General features: G+C 54.4%; 1 protein-coding gene across 1 annotated transcript in view; it reads right to left on the bottom strand.

Moving 5' to 3' along the window:
* The window catches only part of NUDCD3 (NudC domain containing 3), a 39,190-nt gene continuing 24,220 nt past the window's right edge, over positions 1-14,970 (bottom strand). Inside the window, exons 3-6 of the mRNA XM_006269367.4 lie at positions 13,556-13,688; positions 6,377-6,520; positions 1,750-1,938; positions 1-805 (exon numbers count right to left, since the gene is read on the bottom strand). Coding sequence (XP_006269429.1) covers positions 695-805; positions 1,750-1,938; positions 6,377-6,520; positions 13,556-13,688 — 577 coding nt within the window. The 3' untranslated portion in view covers positions 1-694. The remainder of the gene's footprint in view (positions 806-1,749; positions 1,939-6,376; positions 6,521-13,555; positions 13,689-14,970) is intronic.

Here is a 14,970-nt window from a genome sequence, read left to right as displayed (position 1 = left end):
TCCGACAAACACATTTATTGCGAACCCCAGCAGGTGGGTGGGACTCACGGGCGCAAGGCACTGGCAGCTGGCTTGGGGTGATATGGGACGTGAGGTGGGAAGAAGACAAGCCGGAAGAAGTCCCTTGCGGAAGTGCCGGGGGTCAGGACAGTATGGCAGGGCCACAGGGATCCTGGCAGCACCCATCCCATCTCTCAGCCCCTGTGGGGTTGGGGGACGGAGCAGGGACAAAGCGACCCGGACACGTCTGGTGCTGACAGCTGTGCCCCTTGCTGGTGCTGGGAGAGCTGTGTCCATCCCCTGGGCAGTAGGGCCCTCTGCACTGTGAAGGGGCTACTGAGGCCAGCCACGGTCCCCAAGTGATGACGGGCTGCCTGTCATGGCATGTGGCAGGCACTGGGGCTCTGTAGAAGGCAGCGGCCATGGGGCATGGAGGGAGAGGTCCTGGGGCCAAGCCGCAGCTCCGAGATGGCATCCCCCGGCCTCCGCTCTCCCTGGAAGAGCAAAACAACCCTGGCGCTGGTTGCCATGGTGACAGAGGACGTCAATCTGCATTGGCGAGGCTTCGCCTGTGCTCGGGTGCTGGGCTGGGGGGGGCAAGGGGGCGCCCACCCACGCTCCCACTCACCCCCCATGCTGCTTGAAACCAATCCAGAGGCTGGAGCCAGAGCAGGAGCCGGAGCCTGCTCCTCCATCAAAACTGCACGGCACCGGGGGAGATGTTGAACATGGAAGGGTCAAACTTCTGGCCCCGGAAGGGGGAGCCCTCAGCGTCCCAGCCCTTCTTCAGCATCTCATGCACCTTCTGTGGGAGGCAACAGGCTCTGCTCAACCCTGTGGGCTCCACCCCACCCCCAACTCCAGCCTGGCCAGGGCATCCCACATCTACTTGCAGCCTCTAGCCCTGGGGAACCCCAATGCAACCCCTTATTCTGGGCTTTCCCATATGTTACCTCTCAGGGGCCAAGATCCCGCCATGCTGGGAGCCAGAGCAAGGCCAGGCTGACTCTGGTGGCCCTTGGGGGAGGGAGATGTCACGTGCCCACTCCAGCAGTCCCCAAATTGTCTCCCAGTGGACCTGGCTCCCCCTTGGGATCTCTACCAGACTTTGGCTTATGGGGCACTGTCCTCAGGGCTTGCCTGGGGAACTGCAGCTGGTGCATCTCCTGGCTGTGAACCAACCTCTTGGGACCTGCAACCCTCCCAAGATGGACAACATGGCTCTTGCTGCCAGCCATGGGGTGCTGGCTGGGGCAGCCCTGGGTCTGGGATGCACATGCCACACCTTCAATTTAAGGTGCCACACACCAGCCCCAAAGCTGCTCTGCCTTGCACGTGGAATGTCTTTGTGGCTGGCTGGCCATTGCGTGGCACCATAAATTGGACATGCAGCATATTGCTATTTATGGCATGGCAGGCATAGCGCCATAAATGCAACACCCGTAAGAAGCCCATATGTGTGTGCATGCTGTGAGGAAAATTGTGGAGTTGGCACTACCACACTGGATGCCCAATGTCCATGCACCAGAAGGTGCCCATACAACCAGGCTTGATGTTTAGAGCTAGGGACACTGGGTTCTCACAGAGACAGCATTCCCAGTAGGACCTATTAGCAGTGTTCCCTGTAAGCTGCGCACCCCATGCAGCTTAGAGGGAATGCTACCTATTAGGGCAAGTCAAGAGCCCCTGGCACTCACTTGGGGTCTGGACCCCCCAAGGGCAGGCAGAAGCCTGCACCACGAGACCTACCAGCTCATGGCTCTGAGGTTTGCCCTGCAGCTTCTGGTGGTAGTCAAAGGTGAGGCGGTCCAGCACGGCATGTTCCTCTTCATCCACCGTGGCCATGGAGCGCTCCTTGTTGATCTTGTCTATGTCGATGGGTTCCTCCCCCTCCAGGATGGCATTCCACCAGTACTCGTCCCCCTTGCTCAGGTTGATCTGATGGCAACAGGCACTGTTAGCTGTGGAAACCCTGGACTACCCCTGATGAGGGGGGCAGGGAAGAAGGGGGGGGGGAGGAGGGTGGCATGTCCCAGCTCTTCCATCTGTGCCCCTGTGTTTGCCCTATAACCCCAGCCTGGGCAGGCTGTGACATGCCCAGGAACAGGGAGTTGTGGCTTAGAGCCAAGCCAGTGTGTGGCTGGGGCAGCTGCATGCTCTCGGGGCTACAAGCGAATGTGGAGAAAATGGGGGGCTCCTGGCTGAAGCCAGCTACAGCTTCACAGCCACAGGACTCATAAGCAGCACTGCATGATTAGGACATTGAGAGCATCTCTGAACAAGTGGCTGGGTCTGGGAACCCATGTGCAGCTCTGAGCATCACAGTGTGTCCGTCTCGCTCCCCTTGGGTCAGGAGGGAAGGAGCCAAGGTCTTCACCACAGGCTTCCAGGCCTATTTGCCTGGGAGGCAGCCTGGAGATCTCAGTGCTGGTGAGTGAAACAAACAGTGGGCTGGAGGTGGCTGAGTTCTAGGGACAAGGCACCTGTCATGGGGTTTAGGGTTTCTTTCCTTATCATTCAGTGGGGAAGACAGTATCCCAAATCTGAGCCGGGCAACAAGCAATCAGGGCCACCATGTTGGTTGTGGCTCTATGACAGCACCAACACTGGCTTTAAGGAAAGCAAAATCCAGCTAGAAGCAACTGCAGAGACACTGCACAGGACTGTGGAGATACCTGGCCTCACTGTAACTATGCTAGTGCAGCATGAAGCCTGGCAAGGGCTGGCCTGTGCCAAGCTGCCTCTGATGCCCTGAATAATGCCAGCTCAGGTGTGTCTCTGCTGAGCTCTGGCATATCCTTATGCCTGGAACTGGTGTGCGTTGGGAGTGCTGGGGCTAACGCCATCTGGCCTGGAATATGCCATCACTACAAAGCAATGAGGATGTCACGGAAGGGAAAGGGCAAACCCATGACTGCAGAGTTACAGGCCAGAACTTTAGGGGAGAGGATGGGTGTGAAGCAGATGGGAGAGAAAGAGTGGACCTGGTGCCCCAGTATCAGGTGGGAGATTTTAAGCAGAGGGGTGGGCAGGGGCTGGGCAGTGAGGAGGGTGAGAAGCTATGTGCTGCTGAGACAAGCCAGGGGTGGCCAACCCAAGGCATGTGTTCTATAAGTGACAAGGGGACAAGCAACAGTGATGGGACTGGGAGCACAAACAGAGCAAGAGATGGGGCAGGGGAGCACAAAGTGGAGCAGCAGATGGGACAGGGGGCACAGGCAAGGAGCATAAAGCAGAGCACCAGACAGGGCAGGGGTAGAATACAGAGCAATAGATGGGGCAGCGAGCACAAAGCAGAGCAGTGTATGGGCCCAGGAGCACAGGGCAGGGAACCACAAAGCAGAGCAGCAGACATGGCAGGGGAAGAGGATCAGAGTGACACTTGGGGAAGGTGCAGGGCTTCATTCAGGGCACACGTGCCCAAAGGGCTGGCCCCCACTGGGATAAGCAACAGGGAAATGGGGGGGATGGGAGAAGAGACAGGAAGAGCAGGACAGATGAGCTGGGATCTCTGATGATGGCGAGTCATCAGAAATCCCCATGAAAGTCCCACTCCAAAGACACTATTCCACCCCCCTGGCAGTGATCTGGTGTCAACGCTACTGACCAAGTCACCCCGTTTCCCCCCCCACAACAGGGTGTCACTGGGGAGGCTGGCTGGGCCAGACAGCCTGGCATTCATGTAGCACAGAAGGTGACTGGAAAGGAAAGGAGGTGGCAGGTTGGGTCACAAAGGGGGAGAAGGGGTTCGGGGGGGGGGAGGGGGGCAGCAGTGGAGCCGAGGAGGCGCTCTCAAGATCACAGAAGGCATCAGCTCTGATCCACGGGGCCCAGGGTCAGAGCTGAGAGATGCAGGGAGAAAAAGAGTGCTGCGCGATGATTGCCAGCGCCCTGGTAGCCAGGTAGGTGCCAGACAAGCGCTTCACTAGTCAGTCTAGGCTGGACTCGGCTCCACTGAGGGGCGGGGGAGGGGAACGTGTTGTGCGCGGCACCCGGCATGTTGCTAAAAACAGCTCACGGGGAGCTATTTTCAGCATAGTCTTTGACAGGCCAACCGGTGTAATAGAGAAGGCTAAATGCATCCACAGGGCTTGGGGCTGGCAGCCGCCTGTCTTCTTAGGAGGGTCTCGGGTGGGATACCAAGCCAGCTTGTAGGGGTTGGTGGAGCATCTGTCCCTGCAATGCCAAGGCATCTCAAGGCCTGCAGAGCTTGGTGGGACAGCACTGGTGTGGGGATTAAGGAGCACGTGCCAAGTTCCCCCCATGGCTGGCCAAAGATCCCTACACCCTTCACGACTGTTTTGGGGAAGGAGATGGAAATAAACCTGCTCCAGCCGTGCTCTGGAGGGGATCTAGTTACGGTGGCAGATTCTGCAGCCACCCTGGCTGAGCTGGTCCTGGTAGGCAAAGGGGAATGAAAGAAGCCAAGAGGGTAGAGGCAGAGCAATGCATAGTGGACATGAATGTGAGCCCTGGAAGATCAACCAGATGGATCCGGCTGAGGGGGATGAATACTGTATTGTCTGGCATACAACACACACCTCTCCCCACAAACCAGAAGTAACTGGATAGGGAGCCCATCCAGCTCATTGCTCTGCTCCCTGTGAGTTGCCTGCAGATTTTCCTTTTGCTTTTGCCTGTAAGGGGCAGAAACTGCTCTTACCATATTTCTCCAATATAATGCATACTGCCATTGCTTGCAGTTGGGTTTTTTTTTGGGGGGTGGAGTGGGGGGGGGGTGTTGTTCTGTATGCCAGTAAAGACAGCAGACACAAATTAAAAGAAACCAGTTGGAACTGCAGAAACCAGCACTCCCAACATGAAGCAGACCATGTCATGCCCTCTGGAGGCACTGATCCAGCCTCAGTTGAGGGCCACCCAGAGCCATGGCATAGTTCCAAACTGTCCTGCTCCCAGCAAGACAGTGGTAGGGAAGTGTTGGCCCTGAGCCCGGGTACACACAGAGCAAGGAGGCATGAAGGGTTCACTTGATGTGTGCTCAGCTCAGTGGATACAGATGCAACAGGGATCCCAGGCAGCTGGATCCCAGTAGGCTGAGGGGAATGGATGGATCTAATGTGCCCAGTGGCTTAAAGAGCAGCTCAGATTACAGGGCAGGCGCTGAGCTCTGCACAGTGGTTCTTGGCTCTTCTTCACCTCGGTTCCCCAAAGCAGCATGCCAGGGAAGTCAAGACCAAAGCCATCTTCTAAGCCCAGCATAAAGGGGTGGGCATCACTGGCACTGATACTCATAGCAAAAGGAATTTTAGAGTGCGAGGCTGAGCCTTGGCAGCTGCTGAATTTCCAGCTGAATTTCCAACAGGCTCATTTATCATAATCCCAAGCAGCAGATGATGCATCTTACTCCGGACAACGCCTGTCCCACACCCCAGCCTGGCAGGGAGAGAGGCCAGCAGCCCCGAGCTCAGACCATTCATGACCAGACAGTGCCCACCTTCTCAGGCAGCCACAGGCAGCGAATGAATTAGGGAGGGGGAAGAGGAGACTTCTGTCACAGCTCTCCCAGAGAGACAGCAGCTCCCATAGCAGTGCCTTGTGTCCCACAGTTCCACCAGCTGAAGATCCCCACAGCTCTACTAGTGTGTGGCACAGTCAAGAGCTGAATGGTGCCTGTGAGACGAACACCTGCCACAGGAAACAGACAATGTCCCTTGGGTCCTACATCGCCAGCTTGCAGCCCCCTTCCTCCAAAGGGATGCTATTTACCATGCAACTGTATTTTGGGGACACCCAGCATGCCTCATGGTGAGAACTACCACACTCACCACGCCTTCGGGCGAGCTACTGGATTTACAGAACAGCCAGGCTGGCAGGGCCCTTGGGAGGCCACATCTAGTCTAAACAAGATCAGCCCATGTGAAACCAGCTGTAGGTTTTGGAGGAAGAGACCAGGTGTGCACAGAACAGAGATGGAGGAGTTCCAGAGGGTATGGTTGCTACAGCTAAGCCAGGTCTATGCACTGGGCCCAAGCTCCAAATGCCCTGGCCTTTCCAGAGAAAGCTGGCAGCAGAGACCCATAGGCAAGTGTGTGTGTACATGTGTATACAGGTCTGACAGACAGGACCATGGATGTGTGTATGTCTGCATGTGGTGTATGCACCTATGTACAAAGGGCTGACAGACAGTGCTTTGTGTGTATATTTGCATGTGTACAGGCCTACCAGACAGGGCACTCTGTGTAGGTGTGGTGTGTGGGTGTGTGCAACCAAGCAGGCAGGGCCCTCTGTGTAGGTGTGGTGTGTGGGTGCACAAGCTTGGCAGACAGAGTTCTCTGCAGACATGGTGTGCATACATGCTGTGTGTGTAAACCAGGGCCCTCTGCATGTGTATGCGCGCGTGTGTGTATGTTCTTACCAGCACACACTTCCCCGGCTCCAGGCTCCAGAGGGAGTTCTCTGTGTTAATCTTGTGGGTGAGCTTCCCTTCCACCAGAATGCGCTGTCCATTGCCCTCCTGAAGGGCTACACGCAGCCAGCTACTGCCGATCTCCACAGCTACCTGCAAGCACACAGAGGGGATGGCATCAGCAACGTACTCCCTCCTGGTGCTCCTCCTCCCTTCCCTGTGCGGCCCAGAGAAGGAGTTGCAGTTTCAGGATGTGAGGGGTCAACCAGCGAAGGACATTCAGTCATTCAGCATGGGACAAGGCAGCTAATGGATAGGGCCTGGCTCCATCCCAGTCAAAGCAGGGGGGAAAACTGCTCCCCTTCTCCATGCTGCGGATTCCTTCCTTGTGTAACAGCTGCAGGTCCCCCCCATCTGGCATGAAACATCTCGGGAACCTATGGACCACTATATGTAGTAAGGACCAAGCCCTATTACTGAAAGCAGGGCTGGGCAGTAGAGCTAAAAAGTTGCAGAGCCCCAGATAATGAATGCCTGGCAGCTCATTAGATCAGGGCCTGCTGAGGTGTCCTCAGCTCAGGAGCAGGAAGAACCAGGGGCTATGAACTCTTTGCACCTGAGGCAGGGAAGGTCATCTGACCTGGACAGAGCTGGAAGCTCACTGTGGGGAGCAGAGCAAAGCACCCGCAGTGAGACTGACCCTGACTATGCTAAGTGAAGGAGATCTCTATGAAGGAAGCTGAGAGAGGTACCAGAGACTGGGAAGGGAACTGGGAGTAGACCCAGGAGGGTCCAAGTTGGGAGAAGCCAGCAGAACGGAGGAGAAGCCTGAGGGACAGCTTGGAGAAAGGCCCCCCCCAGCTGCAACTGACTGCTTTTGCAGTTGGCTTTGTTTGCTGTTTAAGCTGTGAGGCCTGGGAGTGGCAGAAGGGGAAGAAAGGAGGCCACTGACGATACCCCATAGAGAGACCTAGCTTATAGCAGGCTGATAGAGGCACAGTGAATGGCAGACCAGGCAGTCAGAGCCTTGAGAGACAGGGCAGAGGGGCAGGATCTCTGAGACACTGGATGGCCCAATGGAGGGGAAAATGGGGATGCCTGTTCTCATCTCATGGGAGGGGAATTGTGTTACACCTGCACCCTTTGAGGTGTGTGTGTGTGTGTGTGTGGGGGGGGGGGGGTATACCTCTGAGAATGCCCTAGAAGGGGTGTGGGGACTGTGGCACCCACCCCTCTCCAGCTTGCACAGGAGCCAGGGGCTGGCTCATGGGGAAATGACAAGAGAGACAAGACAGACAGGATTCCCAGCCTGCTCCCTCCCAGCAGGGCTGCCATATGGGACGACTACCTGGAACCGACCCGCTGTGGAGACAATGTCCTTCTTCCCCACAGAGCTGGCGGCAGTGGCTGCCTCAGGCCAAGGAGCAGCATCACTTTTGATCTCCAGAGACACCATATGTTTCCCTTTCTGCCTGATCTCAAGAGGGAGCCGACACCAAAGGCCTCTGCAGTGAGCACCAGGTGCGAAATTCACTCTCCTTTCCACCCCCCTCCCACTCCCCTTGGCTGCAAAGAAGAATTTGGGAACATATTGGAGACACCAGCCTTGAATTTGGAGGCGAGACAAGATTTTGCTCCCTCGGCTTCAGCTCCAGCTTTGTGGTTCTCACTGGAACCGTTATTGCGTTATCTGTTACCCAGACGATTGCGGGTGACTCAGTGCCACCCCACACGGGGACTGCATGGCAGCTGTGCTTGATACCGGAGATGAGACCAGTGTACCAAGTCCTCCTGACGGGCACCTGGTGAGGGGCAGAGCCAAGGTGAAGGGCCCAAGAACATGGAGCTGAGGGGGAGAGGAGATGTTGGGGCTTCCACCATTTCCACGCTGCTCTGTGAAGGCAAACCAGGAGAGAGGCAGTGATGAGACTTGAGTACAAGAGAAATGGAAAGTCTCTACATAAGTGGTTCTCAGCTGGGGTTCCATGAGATCTTTTTCAGGGTGTTGTGGGATGTTGCACAGTATAACCCCATTAGGTGCATGGACATCTACACATGATCCATGGGAGTCCAGAGTGTCCACACTATCCAGTCTTGCTGAGCTCTCTGCAACAGAAGACTTGCTCTGTTTTTCTTTTGCATAGTTAAGAACCAAGGGAAAGCAAAAAGCCAGCCTTTTCTGCAGGGGGCCTTGACTCTAACAAGGGAACCATGGCTCCAAGCTAATAAGCTACTTGACGGGAGATGTCCAAAGGGAAATCCAAAGAACCAGAACAGTGGGGTAGAACTGCCTGCTCCTTCAGCAAAACCTGGAAGCCACAGGTGGTTCAGTCAAATCCTGGAGCCACAGAGCATTTAGCCAATGAGTGAATAATTCATTAAACCCAACTTGTGATACATTTTATGAGGCAGTTAAGAGAGAAGCACCTCCAAGGATTCTTCTGGGAATAATGAGACAGTATCAGCATGGAGGCCCAGATAATGTGTGTGGCCAGGAGCAGAGGGAGTTTACTGCAACCTTTCAAATGAGATTAGAAAAGGCGCAAGAAGATGCCAGGAGATAAGAGAGCATCCAGGCAGGGCTTATTATTTCCAATCAAGTCAACAAAGGATGCAGTTATTTGTATTTGAAATGGCACTGGTGAAGGGCCGTAGGGCAGTGCACCAATGAAGGGAGAAGCTAGCAACAGGGTGGAACACCCTAGATGGGGTTGGAAAGGAGATGGAAAGGCGTTTCATGCCAGTCCATCTTGATTGGAATGACCTGATATGACAGGGAGGCTTGTTAGCAGAGCTCTGGTTCTAGAAGGTCCTGTCCAGAAGACGAGATGGGTCCTGATGTAAGATAACCAGGCTTCCTGGATAAGGAAAAATTGACTGTGGCTTGTTAAAAATCTCTGAGTTACAAGGTCCACAGATCCACTGGCTAAGGGCCTCTCCACCTGCACCTGAGGCCAACAGACCAAACCAGACATGTCCGTTAGTAGCATGGGAAGGGGTGGCAGCTGCACTGCATGGTCCACCAGTTAGGATGGCTTCCCCTCATGAAGAATATCCACTGGCAGCTGAAATGGGCTATTTCCAGCTGCAGTTTGTTACTCCATGACCTAAAGAAATGCCCCAGAGCAGGGAGAAGTGGATCTCTGGACCCTACCTCAGGAGAAGGAAGTTTTCAATAAGATGATTGGGGTTCCCTATTTTCTCCAGGGCTGAAGGTAGTCTTATGTAGAGTTTAGATTGTTTATATGAGATGGTTTGGATAGGGCTGATTCTGCCTCTGGCAGGGTGTTGGACTAGATGATCTCTGGAGGTCCCTTCCAGCCCCACTTCTCTATGACTATGACTCTCCTAAGATGGGTCTTGCAGATGCATTAACTATTGAAGTTTTCATCACAGCCTCCAAAGTAGTGCTGAACCAAAATAGAACTACGTGCAAGGCTTGACATTCCTTTTCTGCCATCACCCACTCAGGCTGTAAGCACATGTTCCAGCTCAGATTCCATTGTTGATTATCCAGGAGCTGGACACTAGGTTGTCTTTGATGGCCTACCTCAGAAGAAGGTCTCTGATGGCCAACGTTCCCACTCTATTAGTGAGACCACAGTTTGAAGCACCCTTCTAGCAATGGCGGTAGTCACTTATGCCATGACATCCGCAGAGAACCATGGCTGTTTTTCAGGACTCTGGGTGTCTTGGCCTAAGAGGCTGCTACTACTGTAAGCCATTAGGTCCTTTAACTTCTGTGTTCCACCAGATACCCAAATGGTTGCAAAGTGCTCACTTTCATGATGGGCTTGGAGACTGTGTCCTGTCCTAGGAGACAGATGCTTGACTACTGAGGCCAGTGCACATGGAGACCTCTCTGCTTGATTGTTGCAGCTCCTGGCTACAAAGTGACGTGCCCCGGGAAAGCTCAACTGGCACAGAGCATGGCAAAGCTTGCAGTGCAGTCCAGATCACTGGGAACATGCTGTCCCCTGGCTTTACTGTGTGTGCCAGCTGGTCATTCAGTGCAGGAAGCAGTAGCTGTGGGTATAGACAGACGTGCATCCTCTCTGCTTCTCGGGAAGTGAAAGCGAAGCTACTCATTTACCAGCTCTTTCATTCAGGGGTGAAATTCAATCGTCACTCAATAGGTGTGGACAGATGACACGGTTCCAATGGATCAGCTGATGCAAGCTTGTTCCCCCCCGCTACAACATTTCAAGCCATGTGACATTCAGTGTATTCACAGCCCAATATCCACCTCCTCTGTGCCATGACCCTGGCCTCCTCTTTCCCAGCTGCCATGGTTCCCCAGGACAACTACGTACCATTGGATTTGTGAAGGACAGGTGTGGGAGACAGCCCCATCTCAAGAGCAGTATTCAGGGGCTACACCAGCTCTCTGCTTCCTAGGGCTCAGAGCTGTGGCAGGCCTGGGCACTAAGTTAAAAGCAGAGCTCAGCTCCGCAACACTGCTTTCCACAGCAATAATTTCTCGGCACACAAAACCGCCCACGCACACCCACGCAAATCAGGCAGGCAAACACATGCCAGCAGCTGAAAAGCCGGTGATTTCTCCTGCGTGCCATGGAGGAAGGAATGTCATCATCATTTCTAAGTGCTTGGGAATTGCTTAGACCCATGAGGGATATGGGTGGGGGTGAACCTAAGTAGATCAAAGAGGTGGCAGTGATTGAGGAAGCCCTCTGCCCACCCCATCCCCTGCTGCTCACTGACAGTCTGCAGAGCTTCCCCTGAGAGAGAGAGGGGAGGACAAAAAAACACCCTTTAGCTTGCCAGGGCTGGTGTGTCATAGCAACAGACTTACTTCAAAAGTTAACCATGTTTAAAGAGCACTTCTAGTCATCACTGGGTGCTGGGAAGTAGTTCTTAGTTAGGGGACCCCAACGAAGGCGATGTGGATCCTGCCTTACTAGTTAGTGGCAAATGACTCATGGAACTTTCCAGGTGCCATCAGGCCATGAATCTCAAATCCTTTTACCTTTGGATTGGATAGAAAAAGGTCCCATTAGGCCTCAGGCTTGGAAATCGAGGCAGATTTTCTGTCAGCAAGGCTTTATCTGTTTGGGGAGCAGGAGAGTTTAACTAGGAAGTGTCCCATAATCACCCAATCTCACTGGTGTTTTCAAGTGACCAGTGCCAGATGAAGACAAGGGGGATATATCACTTTTGCAATTCCTCCTGCAGATGGCGAGGCCAGGAACTTGTTGGTGTCTCTAGAGAACTCTGGTTCAGATGTGGCTTAGCGAAGAGACTTGACAGCCTGGTCATCTTGTTCCCAGGGGGGTCCTTCCACATCAAACAATGTGGTGCTATGGCAATGCAGCTGCCTACCTATACAGACTGTGGGGTGGGGACGGGGACCAAAAGCATTGCTTCCCCTCTTCATCCACATCTCATCCCATTGCATGATGACACCCATGTTCCAGCCAGAGGCTTGTCAGGGTCCTTCTTAATCCCATCCAATGTCTGCCCTTCAGCACAAGATGCTGCAGCGTCCTGAGTACCAGGGCAGGACTGAGGGCTGGACTGGAACCGTAAAGGGAAGCTACCAGAGCAATAATGACAGACAGTGTCTCCTAAGAGCCCAGCTCTGGGAAGCCCCCTACACAGAAGGGTGCAAGAGGGGACAGTGGGATTGTATCACTACTGAAGGCAGCCGGCTCTGTGTCCTATGGTCTGCTACAACCTCCCATGCCTTCCTGGAAATGGGGGATTGTTTGGAAAAAAATAATTAAGATTCACCCCTTGTCTACCCTGCAGAAGGGGCTACAAAGTGCCCCCCCCAGGTGACCTCACCCAACACCAACAGCCTGTCTTGGCTACAAGCATCTCCCACAGCTGGGATTCAAGTTCTGTGGCACTGTGTGCAGATCAAACCACATAGTCCCCTGCACAAGAAGTACAGGCTATAATTTCATAGTAGTTAGGGGTCAGAAGGGACCTAAATAGATCATCTAGTCTGACCCCCCACCACTGGCTGGAGCACACGCTGGCATCACATGACCCCAGACAGGTGTTCATCCAACCTCTTTTTGAATTTACCCAAGGTAGGAGCGAGGACCACTACCCTATGACAGAGGCAGGGGATCTTCTTCTGGGGCAGAACCCCCATCCCTCTCTTTTGCTACATTTTATAGACCCTATAGAAACCCTGTGTGCTGTACACCCCCTGCTGGCCTCTCAGGAGTGCTGCGGCCTGGTCTCTCCACCCCCTAGCTGGCCCTGCCACCATCAATTAGGCCTCTGTGCACCCACAGCTACTCTGGCAGGCTCCGGAGCTGTGTAGGTTGAAGTTGGTGAACAAAACCCAGCATGCTCACTTCAGCTGTCCTGATAACGCAGTGGAGGGGAGAAGGGAATCTGATCTCCCCAATGGAAAAGTACAGGGTTGGGCGGCGGCCGCTGCCAAAGGCTTCTAGGCCAGTAAGGGGTAAAAATAGCCTGCTGGGTTGGACAGAGGCTGGGCCTTGTCCCCAATCCAGCAGAGGGGAAAGGGAAGTGATTTAGCTCTGACAGCCCCATGCCACCACCTGGCTATGAGATGCAAACAGGGCAGGGGAGAGAAGGGAAGAGGAAAGGGGTGGGGGTGGGGGAGCCCTGTCCCCCATGGGGTTTCCCTTGCAAGTATGAGCCAAGGATTGGAAACAGCAAGACTGCTGCTCACAGGAAGCCCAGGCTAGAGATTGCAGCTGCTAATCCCTTATGGGCAGAACTGACCTGACACAGCAGGCCAGCTCCTCTGAGAAGAGGGCCACAGACAGGACCTCCTTGCTGTCCTCACCTGAGCCATGCTTTCTCAAACTCCCCAGCATCTTGGTTGCAGAGGAGTCAATCCAGCAGCCGACAGAGCCACTAGGCCCCCAGAGAAGGAAAGGGGGCAGCAAGGGAATCTGTTTAGCTGTGGGGCCGGGTCTGGGGTTTCAGAGCAGACCTGCAGTAGCATTTGCCTGGGGACATGGTGGCTGGGCCTTGAGTCCATGGAAGAAGGGAGGTGAGAGGAAATATAGAATGTAGCCCTCTGATAAAGCAGCAAGCGTGGGCTGGAGAGTTGGGGCTGGGATGGGGAATGCAGCCACAAGCCCCTAGCCCTGGGCCAGACACTCAGTGCTGCTGGGGATCAAGGGTTGAGAAGCCTTGGGCTACAGAGGAGGAGAGGGGAGGGGGAAACATGCCTGTTACCTGCTTGCCTTTCACAATGTGCTTGGGCACGGGCACTTTGATCTCCAGGTCACTGTAGTCTTGGGACCAGGCATAGTTTTCCCGCACAGCTCCATTGTAGCTGTCAGGGTCAGTCTGGAACTGCTCCTGCCTCCTGTGGGGGAGAGAGAGAGAGAGTAGGAGGTGTCACACAGGGAACAGGGTGCATGGTGCCAAGAGCTGCCTCCTTGAGGCCCAGCATGGAGCCACCTTGCAGGTGGAATAGATGCCCAGGGAAGGGGTGGACCTGCTATCACTGGAGGTGTTCAGGGAGAGGTTGGAGAGGCACTGGTCAGGGATGATCTAGGCATAGTGATGCCTGTGCTCTGCTATGGGGATTTCCCTGGCTTCTGGGCTCTGTTAGTTGCCGCATGGAGCCAGGAAGGAATTTTTCCCCTCCTGCTGGCAAGTGCCAGGGTTTTTTTTTTTTTTTTTTTTAAACTTAAGCCCAGGCTGGGAATGGTGACTGGGCTGTGCCAATGCTCTTGCTGGGACTTGAACCCAGAAGGTCCTGGCTAGAGGGTCTTGCTTCTCAGCTCAGGCTAAGACCAATGCTACATCGGGGTCAGGAAGGAATTTTACCCCATGGTCAGGTTAGTACAGATTGGGGGGGGTCCCCTTCTTTGTCATGGCCTCTGCCTCAGATCTCTGGAGTGTGTGGTGCTTGGTGTTGTGTCAGGATTGACAATGTCGTTTTACTATGAGGCTGGACAATGGATTTGTCTGGGATGGTTTGGATAGGGATAGACCTGCCTCAGGCAGAGGTTTGGACTAGATGTGACCTCTGGAGGTCCCTTTTGGCTGGACTGCTCTATGATTCTATACCCCAGTGCCCCTTCTCCTCCTGGATATTCTCCACACAGGCTCAGAACAGCTACAGGGCTCAGCCCTGGCCCCAGCCCTGTCCTGTGGGACCCCTTGTGTGGGGAGAGGTTCTGGCACACTTATAATTTGCTCCCAATTCCTCCCTCCATGGTACCAATGCAATTCCACTGTGCCATCAGCACCATCTCCCCAGCCCAGTGAGGACTCGCTGATGGTATGCAGAATGCCCTACATCCACCCTCCCACTGCCTCCAGGGAAAGACCCCCAGAAGCCCAGGCACTGGGGTTGCTACTCTCACCAGCACCAGGTGACATGAGGCTAGAATCACAGAATCGAAGGACGAGAAGGGACCTGCAAGATCATCAAGTCCGGTCCCCTGCCATGGGCAGGAAGTTATTGGGCTCAGATGGGCTCAACAAGGTGCTTGTCCAGCCTCATCTTGAACACCTCCAAGGATGGCGACTGTACCACCTCTGCTGGGAGTGTGTTCCAGCTTCTGGTGACCCTTACAGAGAAAAAGTTTTTTCTTATGTTCAGCCTAAATTTACCCTCTATTAGCTTGTGCCCATTG

Source organism: Alligator mississippiensis, chromosome 7, assembly GCF_030867095.1.
Source record: "Alligator mississippiensis isolate rAllMis1 chromosome 7, rAllMis1, whole genome shotgun sequence".
NCBI lineage: Eukaryota > Metazoa > Chordata > Crocodylia > Alligatoridae > Alligator > Alligator mississippiensis.
The sequence above is the reverse complement of the archived record's forward strand: the minus strand, read 5'-3'. Positions and strand labels throughout refer to the sequence as shown.